This window comes from Mastigoproctus giganteus, chromosome 7 (genome assembly GCF_048544385.1).
Source record: "Mastigoproctus giganteus isolate SK-2022 chromosome 7, ASM4854438v1, whole genome shotgun sequence".
NCBI lineage: Eukaryota > Metazoa > Arthropoda > Arachnida > Uropygi > Thelyphonidae > Mastigoproctus > Mastigoproctus giganteus.
Window position 1 is genome coordinate 188,719,562 of NC_143581.1, and position 14,759 is coordinate 188,734,320.

General features: G+C 34.3%; 1 protein-coding gene across 2 annotated transcripts in view; it reads right to left on the reverse strand.

Moving 5' to 3' along the window:
- Window positions 1–14,759, reverse strand: part of Sec24AB (Protein transport protein Sec24AB) — a 298,277-nt gene that overhangs the window by 13,816 nt on the left and 269,702 nt on the right. For both annotated transcript variants that reach the window (XM_090378021.1, XM_090378020.1), the window contains 2 exons: window positions 12,946–13,143; window positions 3,006–3,109 (listed from right to left, as the gene is read on the reverse strand). In XM_090378021.1, coding sequence (XP_090234147.1) covers window positions 3,006–3,109; window positions 12,946–13,143 — 302 coding nt within the window. The remainder of the gene's footprint in view (window positions 1–3,005; window positions 3,110–12,945; window positions 13,144–14,759) is intronic.

A 14,759-nucleotide genomic window follows, 5' to 3' on the forward strand; every position in this document is an offset into this window, starting at 1 on the left:
AGTGAGACTTCAAGGTTGATATATCCAAGGCCTCAGACCCAAAAGTTACTTGCAAATATTTTCATCTATTTCTTACCTATAGATTAGTTGTTTGGTCATCTGCTCCTCCTACAGATATCAAGATCTTGTTAAATGCTGAATACTGGGTATTACATTGGTTGCCAAAGGAATCTCAAGTTGTACAAGCTGCAATCAATAACTGAGTTGCTGAAAGACACCTTTTAGCAGTACAAAATGTGCAGCACTTTCTTCATTTGAAGTTTTTAGCTTTTAATGAATTTACAATCATAAATTTCCTTTTACATCAAGCTGATTATAGGTTATGAAGTTCATAGTAGTAGGATACTCGATGTGTAGGACTGATAATCACCTTGACCTGTGAGCTTCATAATCTAGCAAACCCAAAGGAATCATCTGCATGCAATGCCAAGCCTGGCACCTTTAAATGAACAGATTAAGAAAATGTGGCTTTTTTAATATGTATGTATGTATGTATATATTAGCATTGCACTGAACAAGTTGTTCAGTGCAGTATTGATGATAAAAAAAAAACCTGTCAAGTTGCACTGAAATCTTGTACAGTATATACCAATGGTACTTATATTAATGCTTCCCTACAGTGGTAATACAATTATATATATATATATATATATATATATATATATATATATATATATATCATAAACCATTTCAAATTTTTCATAATAAAATACAAAAAACAGCTGGGCAGAATACAGGCTGGCCTCGATTAACGCAATTAATTTGTCTCACAAGAGGTTGAAATTCCAACCCCTTCCAATCTCAGAGAAAAAACCATGATCTCCAAATACAACTAAACTTACAAATTATTTCAATTAATGTTCCCACTTCAGTGAGTAAGATGCCTTGGAGCTCCAGAAGAGCAAAGTGAAATAGCTAAGTTAAGGAGCTATATTAGAGAGCTTGGAAATATTTTTTCTGAGGACAACAAGACATTGTATTGCAAGTTTTGCAAAAAATTATTGGGTGTTCAGCGATTCAACATCTGAAGGTTGCCAGCAAATAGTGCATGTGGCCAGAAAAAAGAAGTCAGTCCAGCCCCTGCTGACAAGTGTTAGTGCACGTTGTAAAATCACACTGTTGGAATTTTTTGAAGGCTTGTGCAAGACTTTTACTCTTGTAGACATTCTACTGTGAGAACTGACCATGCCAAAAATTCAGGTCTTGACGAAATACTGCAACAGAAAACACTGGAAGAATCTATACTAAGGAAGACCAGCACTGGGAAAATATACCAAAAAACCATCACAAAATTCTAGAAAAGAAGATGAAAGACAAAAATCTTTGGGTTACTATAATCAAGATGACTGATTCTTTTGAAGTTACACATGATTTTGGACATTTTGGAACCAGAAAAGGCAGGGGAGGTATTTCTAGTGAATACAATAGAACTTGAAAAAGTAAACCACTCCAAAATTGTCCAGTACTTTGAAACATGCAAATCTTATTTCCACACGCAATCTGCCTGGGCAGAGTTTTACGACACTCCCAAATATGTGCTGAATGCATCATCAAACCTTAGTTCTGTATCCAAATATGGTAAACTTTACCAGTTTGAATAATGCACTTCACCAAGTATAAGAAGAAATATGTATCCAGAATCCTAAAGTTGACCAAATTATTTCAAATATAAAATAAGTCAAACCAGATCTCCCTTTGCCGTAAAAACAAGTGTGAACAGGATGCAGATACATGGCTGGAAGTTAATTACTATTGTAGAAACCCTCCCATCACTGTACGAGGTGATAATTTTTCTACAGAAAGGAGTATGGCTCAAAGTGGTGTTCCTGAGCCTAATATCATTTGACTAGAGGCAAGTAGATTGCAACCTGATTCCCTTCAGGTGTCTGAAAGATATAAAATTGAATCTTTTGGAAATAGGACCAACAACCAAACATCAGCAGATAGCTAAGAATCCTAGTATTCTGCAGAGTATTGCCTCCTGGCAGATTACCTCTGCCAGGAGGCAATACTCATGTTGGGTTCATATATTAAGTCCAATGGTGTGCTGCAATCCATTTTTTAAGAACAGCAATCGTCTGTAATTCACATAAGGTTTCAGAAAGTGGTTGACAACTAAATTTGTCTTCCCCCAGAATAGCCTATGTGTTCTGCAAGTTTCAGATCTGGAGACTTTCAATGGCCACTTTGAGAAAAAGTTCTCAAACGGCTGAACCCCCCCCCCCACCACAAGTGTGCAAGCACGTGTGTGTGCACACACACTTGCCAAAGTCAGACACTAACTCCTTTGTAGTGATCCTGCTTTCTTCTCCAAAGAGGATAATCAAACTTGAAGCTGATCTGTGAATATTACATTGGACTACATGACATGTTCAAAACACCAACTAAAACACACTTCTGTGATGGGGAGCAAAAGAAACAAATCAAGTTACCAGAATTGCCCTGCTGTAATTTCACCATATCAACAGCCAGTCAGGACTATATATAGTCAGATCAGTCACATGCTAGTGGTATTACCTTTGGTAACAGCTGTTTGGAAATGCTTCTGCTGTCTCCAAGAATTGTCTTCGCAATCATGTTATTTCATTTGGGTAGACATTCTAAAACTTCACAAATAACCTCTACCTATGAGTCATCCACTTCCATCCTAGCAAACTCTCCACCACAATGAATCACTTATACAGTATCCCCATGCTATTAGATCATCAAATGGTACTTAACTGCCCAATACTAACTTTGGCACCAAGCTTGGATTTTTATAGAATAATAAAAATAAGTAACCCTCCCCTTACCACCACACAGTAAACAGAGTAAAATAATCCACATATAAATTAAAGATATAAAAAAAATAACTAAACAGAGCAAATTAATATCATCAAAAAATGCTTAAAATAAATTACACAAATTGTTTTAATTGAGCAAATAGTTAATTCATTTATGTAACCATATCAGCAATTAATGCAATCCTAAATGAAATAAAAACTTAAATTCTAAATTAAACTCACCTAAGTATTATTAGTGGTGCATAAAACGGTCTCTGCGAAAGAAGCCATTCAATAAAATTCCTAATTCTTTCTGATTCAGGAGTGTGTAATTCTGGAAGGTGACTCTGTTATTCATAAATAAAGATTTAAATTTAAAAAAATAAATAATAAATAAATATATATATTAAAAATATTTATTTAATAATTATTATAAATAAATAAAATAAACGAATATTAATAATTTATATAGTTATACAGTAGAGTTTCAAAAATCCGAACATCAATAATTCGAACAAGCCAGGATTTTTTTTTTTTTTTTTTTTTTTTAATGCTGGAGTCATAAAATAATTGCAATAAGCGCAGGTCATTGTGATCACATTTACGAATTGAATTTTGATTCTATTAAACAGCAATCGTAATAAGCAAAAATTAGAGGAATATTATCCATAGGCTAAAATGAAGATATATAACAAATTTATACTTTTATTTTATCTTACCAATTAAGAAAATTAAATGAAACATGAAAATCGGAAGAATATTATATACAGGTTAGCAAAATAAAAATAAATTTACGCTTACAAACATAACTTAATATACATACAGTAACAACACTTCTATAATCTGATATTTCTGTTCACTGACTTTTTTTTTGTTGTTGTTGTAAAATCTAAAACAGTGAAAAAAAAAAAGATAACTGTCAATTAATAACAAAGAACATGGCACACAGAAATTGCAACTAAGATGATAGGTGCAAGTGAGATACGAAGTAAAATATTTACTAAGTTAAGATATATGAATGAAAAGATTCCAAAAATTTACAGGATTTTATTTTAGCGTACTAAAGTTATGGTCCTCTTCTTTTCAAAGGAAGCAGAAATTTTTAACAATTAAACTGAAGATTGGGATTTTAAACAGACTTTCAAAGGGAGAAAAGTGAGTCTTCATAAGCAAGACCCACAAAATTTTAAGAGGTAGGAAAGTCAACCATAACAGAAATTAAAAACAACAAGCAAAAAATTTAAAGTTCCCATCAAAACTTGATTCGATTTGATTTTGATAGTTGTTGGCGCATCGGCTTCTGTGGCCATATTGCACCTACCAAGGTTTTTGCAGTACTTTGATCCAAGCCCGAGGCGGGAATCGAACCCGCGACCTTTGGGTTGCCGGGCAGGTACTTTACCCACTCGGCTAGCCCGGTCCGCAAAACTTGATTCAGATGATGGTGGGAAAAAAAAAGGGGGGGGGGGGGGAAGAAGAAGGAAAAGAACTATGAAAACAGCTAATGACCCATCCCTCAAAGATGCTGTTTGTTGTAGTTGAGTTCTGGGAGCATCAGCAACTAAGGCCTTCGTGTATACCAGTGCTTTTCAAAGTGGATGATATCACCCCTAGGGGGCGTTTGAATTATCCATAGGGGTGTTAGGCATGAAAGGGGGCAACAGGGGAGCGATTTTTAAAGACAGGGAAATTCCACTTACAAATGTACTTGCTTGTGCAACAGATGGAGCACCATCAATGATTGGCGGTTACATCAATGATTATGGCTTATTTAAAAAATGCTGTGACAAATATTATTACTGTTCATTGTGTTATTCACAGTCAGCATTTAGTTGTGAAAAAACTTAGTGATCAACTGCACAATTCTCTACAAACTGTTATTACTGCTATAAGCAAAATTAAAGCACATTCTTTGAATGATCGTATATTTCGAAAGCTTTGTAATCAAAACAGTGAAGATTTTGAACGATTGCTACTTCACTCCGAGGTTCAGTGGCTGTCAAAAGGCAACTGTCTCAACAGATTTTATGAACTCTGATACTGTTGGCGAGTTTTTTGAAAATAGGAATGACCTCAAGAAAATGAAAACTGATATTGTTTATCTTGCAGATTTATTTACTAGATTCAACTCTATGAACTTACATTTACAAGGACAAGATGTAACTCTTATTAAGGAGAAAACTCAAATTTCAGCATTTATTTCAAAATTAAAGTAAAGCTTTTTATGCGCAACGTAGGACAACGTGAATTGTATCAATTTCCAAATCTGTTGGAAATAGAGAAATAAGAAAAAATTCTGATGAAACTAACTTTTTGTAATCATCTAGAAATGTTGCACAGAGATATGCAGGAAAGGTTCGAAGATCTCCTTAATTTTAAAATTCCAGATTGGGTTATAAATCCTTTTTTAAATAATGACGATGGTGAACGTTTTGTAGAAGAATTGATTGAGTTACAAAATGAAGTTGAACTGAAGCCAAAATTTCAAAATTCATATCAGGAATTTTGGTTACAAAAGAAAATCCCTGATCATTATGCATTGTGGGGAATTGTAAAAAAATACTTATTTTTCCAACATCATATCTAGTCGAAACCGGTTTCAGTGCTATATCTCAATTGCTTACAAAACAAAGAAATCGTCTGGATGTTGTTAAACGTGGCGATTTACGACTTCTACTTACAGAGGTTAAACCTAATATTGATAAGCTAATAAATCTCCACCAAGCTCATCCATCGCATTAAATATTAAAATATAATTAACTATTTCCATTAGTATCATGACTTATTTATGTAATTAACTTTAATTTTTATGACTTAATTTAAGTGACTACAACTGACTTTATTTATGTAGTTGTAATTTTTTACGAAGAAGGAATAAAGTGCAATAAATAGTTTTCTTTATAATTCACACACATACATGGAGGGCTGCATTTACATTTTTAGAGGCAAACAGACAAATATTAATTTCAGTTATTTAGCTTCACTTTATATTGATTGGCTAAAAAAAAGCCCTGGCTTTTTTTAGGGGGGCGGTGATCCAAAAAAAAGTTTGAGAAGCACTGGTGTATACTGTTTGTAAATTACGTGTTCTGCAGTCGATTTTCTGTTGGTTGGACGAAAAACCCAAGTTTCGGGGTGAAAAACTATGCTACCCTCACCTGAGAGGGTAGCATAGTTTTTCTCTCTCAGCCACATTGTGAAAAAGGCCCATAAAAATTCTTCCCATCATTGACGGGACTCTAACTCGGGTCTTTTACACCCAGGGTAGGGAGGGTGGTGATTCTACCAACTGTGCTACCCATGAGGGCTAGGTACGAACAACAAACTGAATACTGTCCAACTCAACTACTCTTGCTGAAAAGAGAGATCTGACAGCAAAGAAAATGGTGCAGCAAAAAATAAGTATGGTAATTTTTGTTATCTATGTATTATTGTGACGGAAAGTTCCATTTGTTTGTTACCTATGAATAAAAATACATTTTTTATTCATATTTTATTTCTAATAAGTTTTTATTTCTAAACTTACTTTTTTTTTAGTCACCAGAACAATATTTTTGATAAGTTTGAAAATCCGAACAAATCAGAAGTCCGAACTACCCCCAGTCCCAATTAGTTCAGATTATCAATGCTCTACTGTATATTATTTATCTTGTGTAATATTAATTTAATATTATATAAATATGAAATAAAAAATATTTAAATAACTTCACTGTTTAAAAAAAGGCAGTTATCAGAATATGGTAAAATTTTATGCAATTAAAATTAAGTTATACACAGATTTACATTGAATGTGCCAATTCAAAAAATGCTACCAAAATTTGCTCCTTTCAACAAGATCAATTTATTTTATTTATTATATTTTTATTTTAGTGATTTTGGAAAAATTTATGTTATCCTATTTCCAAATGCACCTTTGGCCCTAGTCAGAATAGGCCCTCTTTCTTTTAATGCTTGCTTGATACCATCTATCCACCTTCCTCTTGGTCTGCCTCTACATATTACCATTCATTTTTGCTTTGTATCTTTGAATATCTTAATCTGCCTTTCCTATCCTTTCTACATGCCAATATCACCTTATTTGCTTTTACTTTTTTTTTTTTCTTAAAACTATTTATTTTTCTTAATATCTCTCATTTCTAAATATTCTAATTTTCATTCAATTTCTTTCTTACCCAGATCTCGGTTCCATATGTTACAGCAATTAAAAAAAAAAAAAAAAAAACTATGTTTACACAGTATAAATTTGTTGAATAATTAATAATTACAACAAATAATAGTAGTAACAAAGTCAGATGGAGCTCTTTAGCCAGATTAAAAACGTGCCTGTAAACACTGAACAAATTGCAACTTACCCTTGTGGGATTCATGCAGTTATTTTTAAATAAAAGGATAAAAAAAAAGTTCATTCCACCAGGATATTCTCAGGGAGGAAAATGTATACAGTATAGTGTGGCTATAGTATTTATGGCCACACTATACTGTATGCAAAGGATGAGGATTAGACAAGACAATCAAGGAAATGTTTGAAATAAAAGTATTACTATCCCTTAAGATATTTGGAGAGATAACTAGCCCCTTTTCTCATTAGCCAATGAGGTATTGCCCTTTGCAATGTTGACTGGGAAAGAGATATTGGCTCAAAAAGGACTATGATTATATTCAAACAATAGGGAGAGACCAAAGCTGCAGCATTGGTAAACACTGTGAACAAATATATGTGCACTACAACTTGTGGAAGGGAAAGGCAAGCACACTGCATGATCTATCTGATCTATAAAATGCTGAATGACAAAGTGCAAGATACATTGCTAAACTGAAGTTTCCAATACTGATTATAATGACCTAAAGCTTAGTGACAAGACATCATCCATGTGCTAGTCCCCTAACATATTATATGAGATAGGTTGAAGTAAGCAGGCACCTGCGATCAGTACTTATATCAACTCTTACTACTATGGCATCAAAATGGTGCTTAGTGCAAGCTACCGAAAGACAGAGAAGTCCTCTGTAATAAAGAAACAAGCACCTCCACCTTTCTTTGTGTTATGACAGAAGGAAACAACAAACAAAAATAATATTCAACAGCATAAGGCTCATATTCAGGAGAAAGCCAAGTTTCTACAATGGCTAAGAAATCACAAATGTTGGTGGACAGAGATGTGGATTCTATTACTGATATGCTGCATATTTTGTTAGAACAGTATAAAATCCACCTGATGTAAAGCTGAACCTTGCAAATCCAGCAGCCTCAGACCTTGAACCTTGCCAGATCTTGGATGTTTCCAAATTTTTGGTGGTCAAATTATAGTTATAAGAAAGAGAAAAATATTGTATTTCTACAGTTGAACTTGTATTCCATTCTCACCACCAAAAAAGAGGAGTAACAAATATTTCGTAGTACAGTAAAAATAAAATGAATTATTTTCTCTTTCTTGATAAATTTTCCATATCATTGGAGTGTGGTAAAAAACTTGTGGCTCTGTGATGAAATCTTCGCCCTGCACGATCAACTCTAAGATGCTATTTTGGAGCAGCCAATCTGAGAACTATTATCATAGTAACTTGCCACTCATTTAGTGAAATTTGGGTTTGAATCCCATCAGAGAATAGAGGAATTCTATACATTTAATACACTAGTACAATATGGTTAATGATTTTGATGCTCTGTAATATCAATAACAGCAACCAGAAACCAAATTTTCCATTCTTGGATGATTCATCATATTCAATCATTTCCCTAAACATAGGTTGTTTTGTTACCTATGTGTTGGTATTTAGAAATGGGCGGTGCCAGATAATGGATGTCAGATTTGGATGGTTTGACAGAACATTTGTAATAACATGAAGTGTACAATTTCCTCTAAGAGAAAATTTCAGCTTCAGATATTTGTGCTTACCTCTTCTACCACATTCTTCTCATGGAGAATTATAATTTTTCAACTTATATGTGATTAGCAATATAAAATTAAAATGACTGAAACCAAATATCAAAGCAGATAACTAGTATTTAGTACCACAATCTGGGATGACAAATATTATTTATTATGCAATTGTCTATGGGCATATACTCAAGCAGTACATTTCAACAGATCATAGGTTTATTAACAAGACTGAAGCACTTTTAACCTGTGTGAAACCAAAATATGCTTATTCTGGTTGGAAATCAGACACTGTGTGATATGGTCCTATCACTTCACTGATGAGTCATTGTTACCATTACAAAGAAAAGAATGGCCAAAGGCTTATGATCTGTCAGAGGTCATATACATGATATCTGTCAGATCTATGCAACAAACCTTGCATAGTTCAATGAAGTGAATCTACAGAACATCTTCAATATAATGAGTATATAGCAATTTCTCCAGCCATTGCCCCTGGTGATGAACACTATTTTTGTTTAAAAAAAAAAATAAAAACTCCCTGACCATATAAAAGCTTTACTTTTTTAAATAGCCAAGGCCTTTATAACCACCCTGTATATATGCTAATGTTAATCCAACTATTCTTATGGCGTGCTGATGTTACATAAGATGGCATCTAAATACAATATAAACCACACAATGTGATCAAAACGCCGGCATACTGTGATCAAATTGGTCAATGCACCAAGCAATTCCCAACCAAATGTTGTCCTGATGGTTCATTAGTGTGAAGGGGAGGAAAAAAGAAGGGAAAACATATATAACTGATCTAAGTTGAATGAATGACTTTTGAATTTAAAATTATGAAATTCCACAAATGATGCAAAGTGTACAGATTTATCAACTTGAATAATCTGAGCCACAAACTGCATAACCATACATAGATGGAATTGCTAGATGCAGCTTAGCAGCATTCAATGGCTAAAACTGGCATCAAAAATGCAATAGAAGAAATAATTCTGAGCTAACACCACACCATTATCTTCAGTTAGAATATTATTACAGCAATTTTCATTTTGAATACAGGCTGCCTTGCTCTTGAAAACTGAAGTGGATTACACAAATTATTATAAATATCTTAGAACAAAAACATGATAGCATGTCAGGGATCAAAAGGTCCACTCACCACAGTGATTAGCTTTCATTTGCAGGCAAGTAGAATACATAATGCATTAATAGGATACATTATCTTAATAAATACTACTGAAACATTGTAGCTTAAATTAATTTTTAAAAAATACAAGACTGTAGAGAATCATGTTAGAATTTTTATTTCATGACCAAGGCAGTACATGAATAATCTGGAAGTGGTGGAAGGAATTATTGGCACCTGACATTTCAGATTAACAAATAACTTACTCCCAGAGAAGGGAGTCCCATGTGTCAGGTGTTAATAATGTTAATAAATTCCCCAGACATCAATCCCATTGAGCATCTGTGGTTTGTGTTGGAACAGAAACTCCGATCTGCAGCATTTCAACCACAGATCTTACAGGAGTTAAAGGATCTGCTGGTTACGTGTTGGTACCAGATACCACAAAACACATTTAGAAATCTTTTAGTGTCCGTGGCTCGCCGGGTACGAGCTGTTTTGCTTCCACGTGGAGGACCAACATCATATTAGGTAGGTGGTCATAATGTTTTGGCTCATCGGTGTATTATATTAATATATTATATAATATAATTTTATTATACTACATCAATTAGGAGCAAAACTTGAAAATTATAGGAAATAAAGAATATTATAATCAAGGAATACAGAACACGTTTCAAGCACATAGAGAAACTGCTTTATATTTCCATGTTTCCACTTTCGTGGGTAGTTACACTTAATTGTAAATATGGATTTGTTTCCAATATCATTTAGAACTTTACTTTCCATGGGAAAATTTTAAAATACACTTTAAGAAAAGCTAAAATGGATGGAAAAGAAAGAGGAATCCAAAACAAAATCTGAAGTGATAAATGCTTGTGACAATAGTGTTAGCAAAATCAACATGGCAGGAAGTGCAGTTTCTTTTCACTGCTTTTAGAATAAGGATAAAGTTTAGAGATGCCATTCTCCAAGACAGCTCCAGGAAGAAGAAACAGTAAGGTGATGAATCAGTTTGATGCAGCTGTTCATTGTGCAACATTCACATGTCAGTTATCTAAATCAATGGTAATAATTATTTGAACAAAATAAAAATAATAATCTTTATTTTAGTGAAATAATTATATATAATACAGAGTATATATAATACAGATTTTCTCAATTTCTTCTGTTTTCAGAATTCGGCATTTATGAACTCTTCAGCCTATAATTTGGATATAAGAATCTGATTTTAAGACCCCCACCCCAACTCTCATGTTTCATAGACCCACAATCAGTACTGAAAGACTCACGTCTCCTTCAAATGATAATATTTACTGTCTTAGCATAGAATACTATTCAACGTTTAGGCCAAAATGGATGTCAGGTGAACTAATGAGACTCATGGCAGAGAAGAAAAGAAAAATGCATAGAATGCATATAAAATATCAGGTGACACAGAATCCTATGGTATATATAAGCTAATCTGTAATCAAGTCACAAGAGAGGTTAGACAAGCAAAGGCAGATGAGAATTCTTTGACAAAGGATGTAAAGAAAAACAGCAAAGACTTCTTTAATGATATAAACTCTAGAACAAAGGGGATGAAAATGGTTGGTCCACTTGATATCAATGGTTCGACTGTTGATGATCCTGCTTAGATAGCTGACAAACTGAATGAGTATTTTGTATCTACATTCATACATGAGGAATTCTGTAAGGAAGTGGAGGACAGAAGCTTATTAAACTCTAACAGGGAGCATAATGATTTTGTAATAACCAAGTGGAAGAGAAATTGTAGAAGTTAAACATAAGAAAGGCACTTGGGGTGGATGAGATCAATCCAATCATATTAACGGAGGAAGCAAAGGAAGTAAGCAAACTCTTAGCCATAATAATGAGAGCATCCTTGGACTCAGGAGAGGTCCCCACGGACTGGTGATGTGCAAATGTATCCCCAAATCACAAATGGGGATTAAAGGGTGATGCGAGTAATAACAGACCTGTTAGCGTAACTTCTGTTATGGGAAAAATAATGGAGTCACTGGTTAAAGAAGCATTGCAGGATTACCTAGACAAGATGGTAGTAATAATTCAGGCACAGCATGGATTTGTTAAGAGAAAGTCTTGCCTGACCAATTTGATGGATATTATGATGTGGTTACAAAGGAACTGGAATCAAAAAATAATTTTGATATCATGGATTTCAGGAAAGCTTTTGACTGTTGCACATGGAAGACTACTGTACAAATTGGAGCAGTACACATTAAGGGCAAGTTGCTACAATGGATAAAGGGTGGTTGGGTGGGAGAAGATACTGGTAATCAATGGACACTGCTCTTCATAGACTAATGTTATTAGTAAAGTCCCCAAGATTCAGTGTTGGGCCCATTGTTGTTTTGTACATTTATCGATGATATTGATGAAGGTATATTAGGCTTAATGTCTAAGTTTGCAGATATGTGGATTGGCAGGGTGGTTAATGACAGCAACGACTGTCATTAACTGGGGTAATTGTGCCGTCAGACGATATGAAGTTTTCTGAGCAGTGCAGAGCAGGTCACGGGGGCTTGTCAATGATATATAGGAATTTTGCTAGCAGTGACAAGGATGTGATTATTCCTTTGTATAAGACAATGGTCAGGCCACACCTTGAGTACTGCATACTGGTCTGGAGGCCTCATTTTAGGAAGGATGCACAGTTGCTAGAATGAGTACAAAGGCAACAAGATTGGTGAGGTGAATGAAGGTACAAAGAAAGGCTAAAGTACTGCAAATTTCAGCATCTGGAGACTAGGCACCTGATAGGTGATCTGACTGAGGTATAAGGCCTTGAATCGGATGAGGAGGCTCAATGCTGATGAAATTCTTCCTCTTGCTCAGATTACAAACCTGAGGTGACAAATTCAAATTGAGGAAAGACATTTGTAGAACAGATGTATGGAAATTTGACTTTAGCCAGTGAGTAGTTGATTGCTGGAACAAACTTCCATTGCAAATGGAGGTGTGAAATGCTTTTATTTTATTTTATTTTTTTTTTTTTTCTGGCTGATGCTGTATAAACTTGCTTGTTTTCATCATATGCCTCTACTAATGCTAATATATAAATAAAAATAATATAGCAATTTGTTATAACTAATAGCCAAAATTTTAACACAATTTTTTACATCATTAAAATCAAAATATTTACCATATCTTCAGGAATGGCACTGAAACTAGTAACTCCTAATACATTAACACAAAAGTTATCACTGATAGCACGACCAACATAAAGATACATCACATCTATCGTGTCAAGCAAATAGGCACCGTGACGGTCAATCTTCTCGAATGACAACTGCAGTACTGGAGGTTGAGGAACAATAGTATCATCTTGATGGAGGGCATTCTACAAACATAATAAACAAATATAGAGATAAGTGCATGCATGCATGCATGCACGCACGCACGCGCGCACACACGCACACGTGCAGTTAAAACACTAAAATATGTATATGGATAATATAATCAAAATATAACAGATATGTCTTATAGACTATGGAGCAACTGATCTCTAGGCCTATATGTTAATATTATCATTAAATACAGAGATGATATATATGATATAAAGGAATGTTAATACTAATGATCAATATTAATCATTAATAGATCATTTCAGATTATATAATAAAGAAATCAGGATTAAAAAGTATATCTGAGCAAACTAAACAAGTTCGTCAACCATTTCTTTATTTTCTGTCTAATTCACTGGTTTGTCAAAAAAAATTAAAAACAATAAATAATAATTATATATAAAAACAAGCTAAATAATGTACATACTAGGTTGCATTTCTGGAATTTTCACCCCAATCTTAAACTAGTTGTTTGTTTGTTAATTGGTTTTTAGGAGCATTAGCAACTAAAGCCATATTTCTCTGGGATATGCGGTGGTCATTCCCTGACCTTTCCGCATCCTCTATATTTGGTGGTCACAGGCTCGAATCCCGGTCTAATCAAGAAGCATGTACTACGCACATGCTTCTCGATTAGACCGGGAAGCATGTACTACACACTGCTGCTCCTTCCCAACTGGCTACGGAGGCGCCACTAAACTAGTTGATTTTTCATTTTTTATAAGTGGAAAAGTAACCAGTTAACTTTTCACCAATTAATAAATTACTAATTAACTAACATAATAATACAGGGTGCCATATGTCAGTTTATTGAGAAATAACTTGTACAAATTAAATATTTGTACAAGTTATTTCATGACATATTACTTTATTTATAGCATAATATATTTATATGATGTTACATTTAAATTAATTGTTCAAACTGCCTCAATAATTTACTTCTTGGTAAATTTTTTTTTTTATTTATTTTATTTTATTTTATTAATAAAAAGATACACAACAGGTAACCATTAACAGTGTATCTGTTAATGGTTACATCTCTTCTTGTTAAATTGATATATGGATCATACTATCCCATATACACACCGATGAGCCAAAACAGCTCATATCCGGAGAGGCATGGACGCTACAAGATTTTTAAATGTGTCCAGTGGTTAAAAAAAAAAAAGAGAAAAAAAGTAAACTGCAGCCATTATCAATCCACTGCAGGATGGAAGCCTCCTCAACAATTCATGTTGAGGGAAATGGACCATAATCTGCCATGCTGGTCCAGTGCGGGTTGGCAAATCGACCATACGTAGCAGTCAGGGGCTTGAACCCCGGTTTACTCAAGGAGTGTGTGCTATTGCACTCCCACTCCTGACCACTTGGCTACAGAGTCCTGTGGTATCTGGTACCAACACGTAACCAGCAGATCCTTTAACTCCTGTAAGGTCCGTGGTGGAGACACCGCAGATCAGAGTTGCTGTTGCAACACAAACCACAGATGCTTGATGGGATTAATGTCTGGAGAATTTGGAGACCAGGGCAATACCTGGAAGTCTTCCTCATGTTCCGCGAGCCAGTCTCGAACAATCCGGGCGGTGTGGCATGGCGCATTATCCTGCTGATA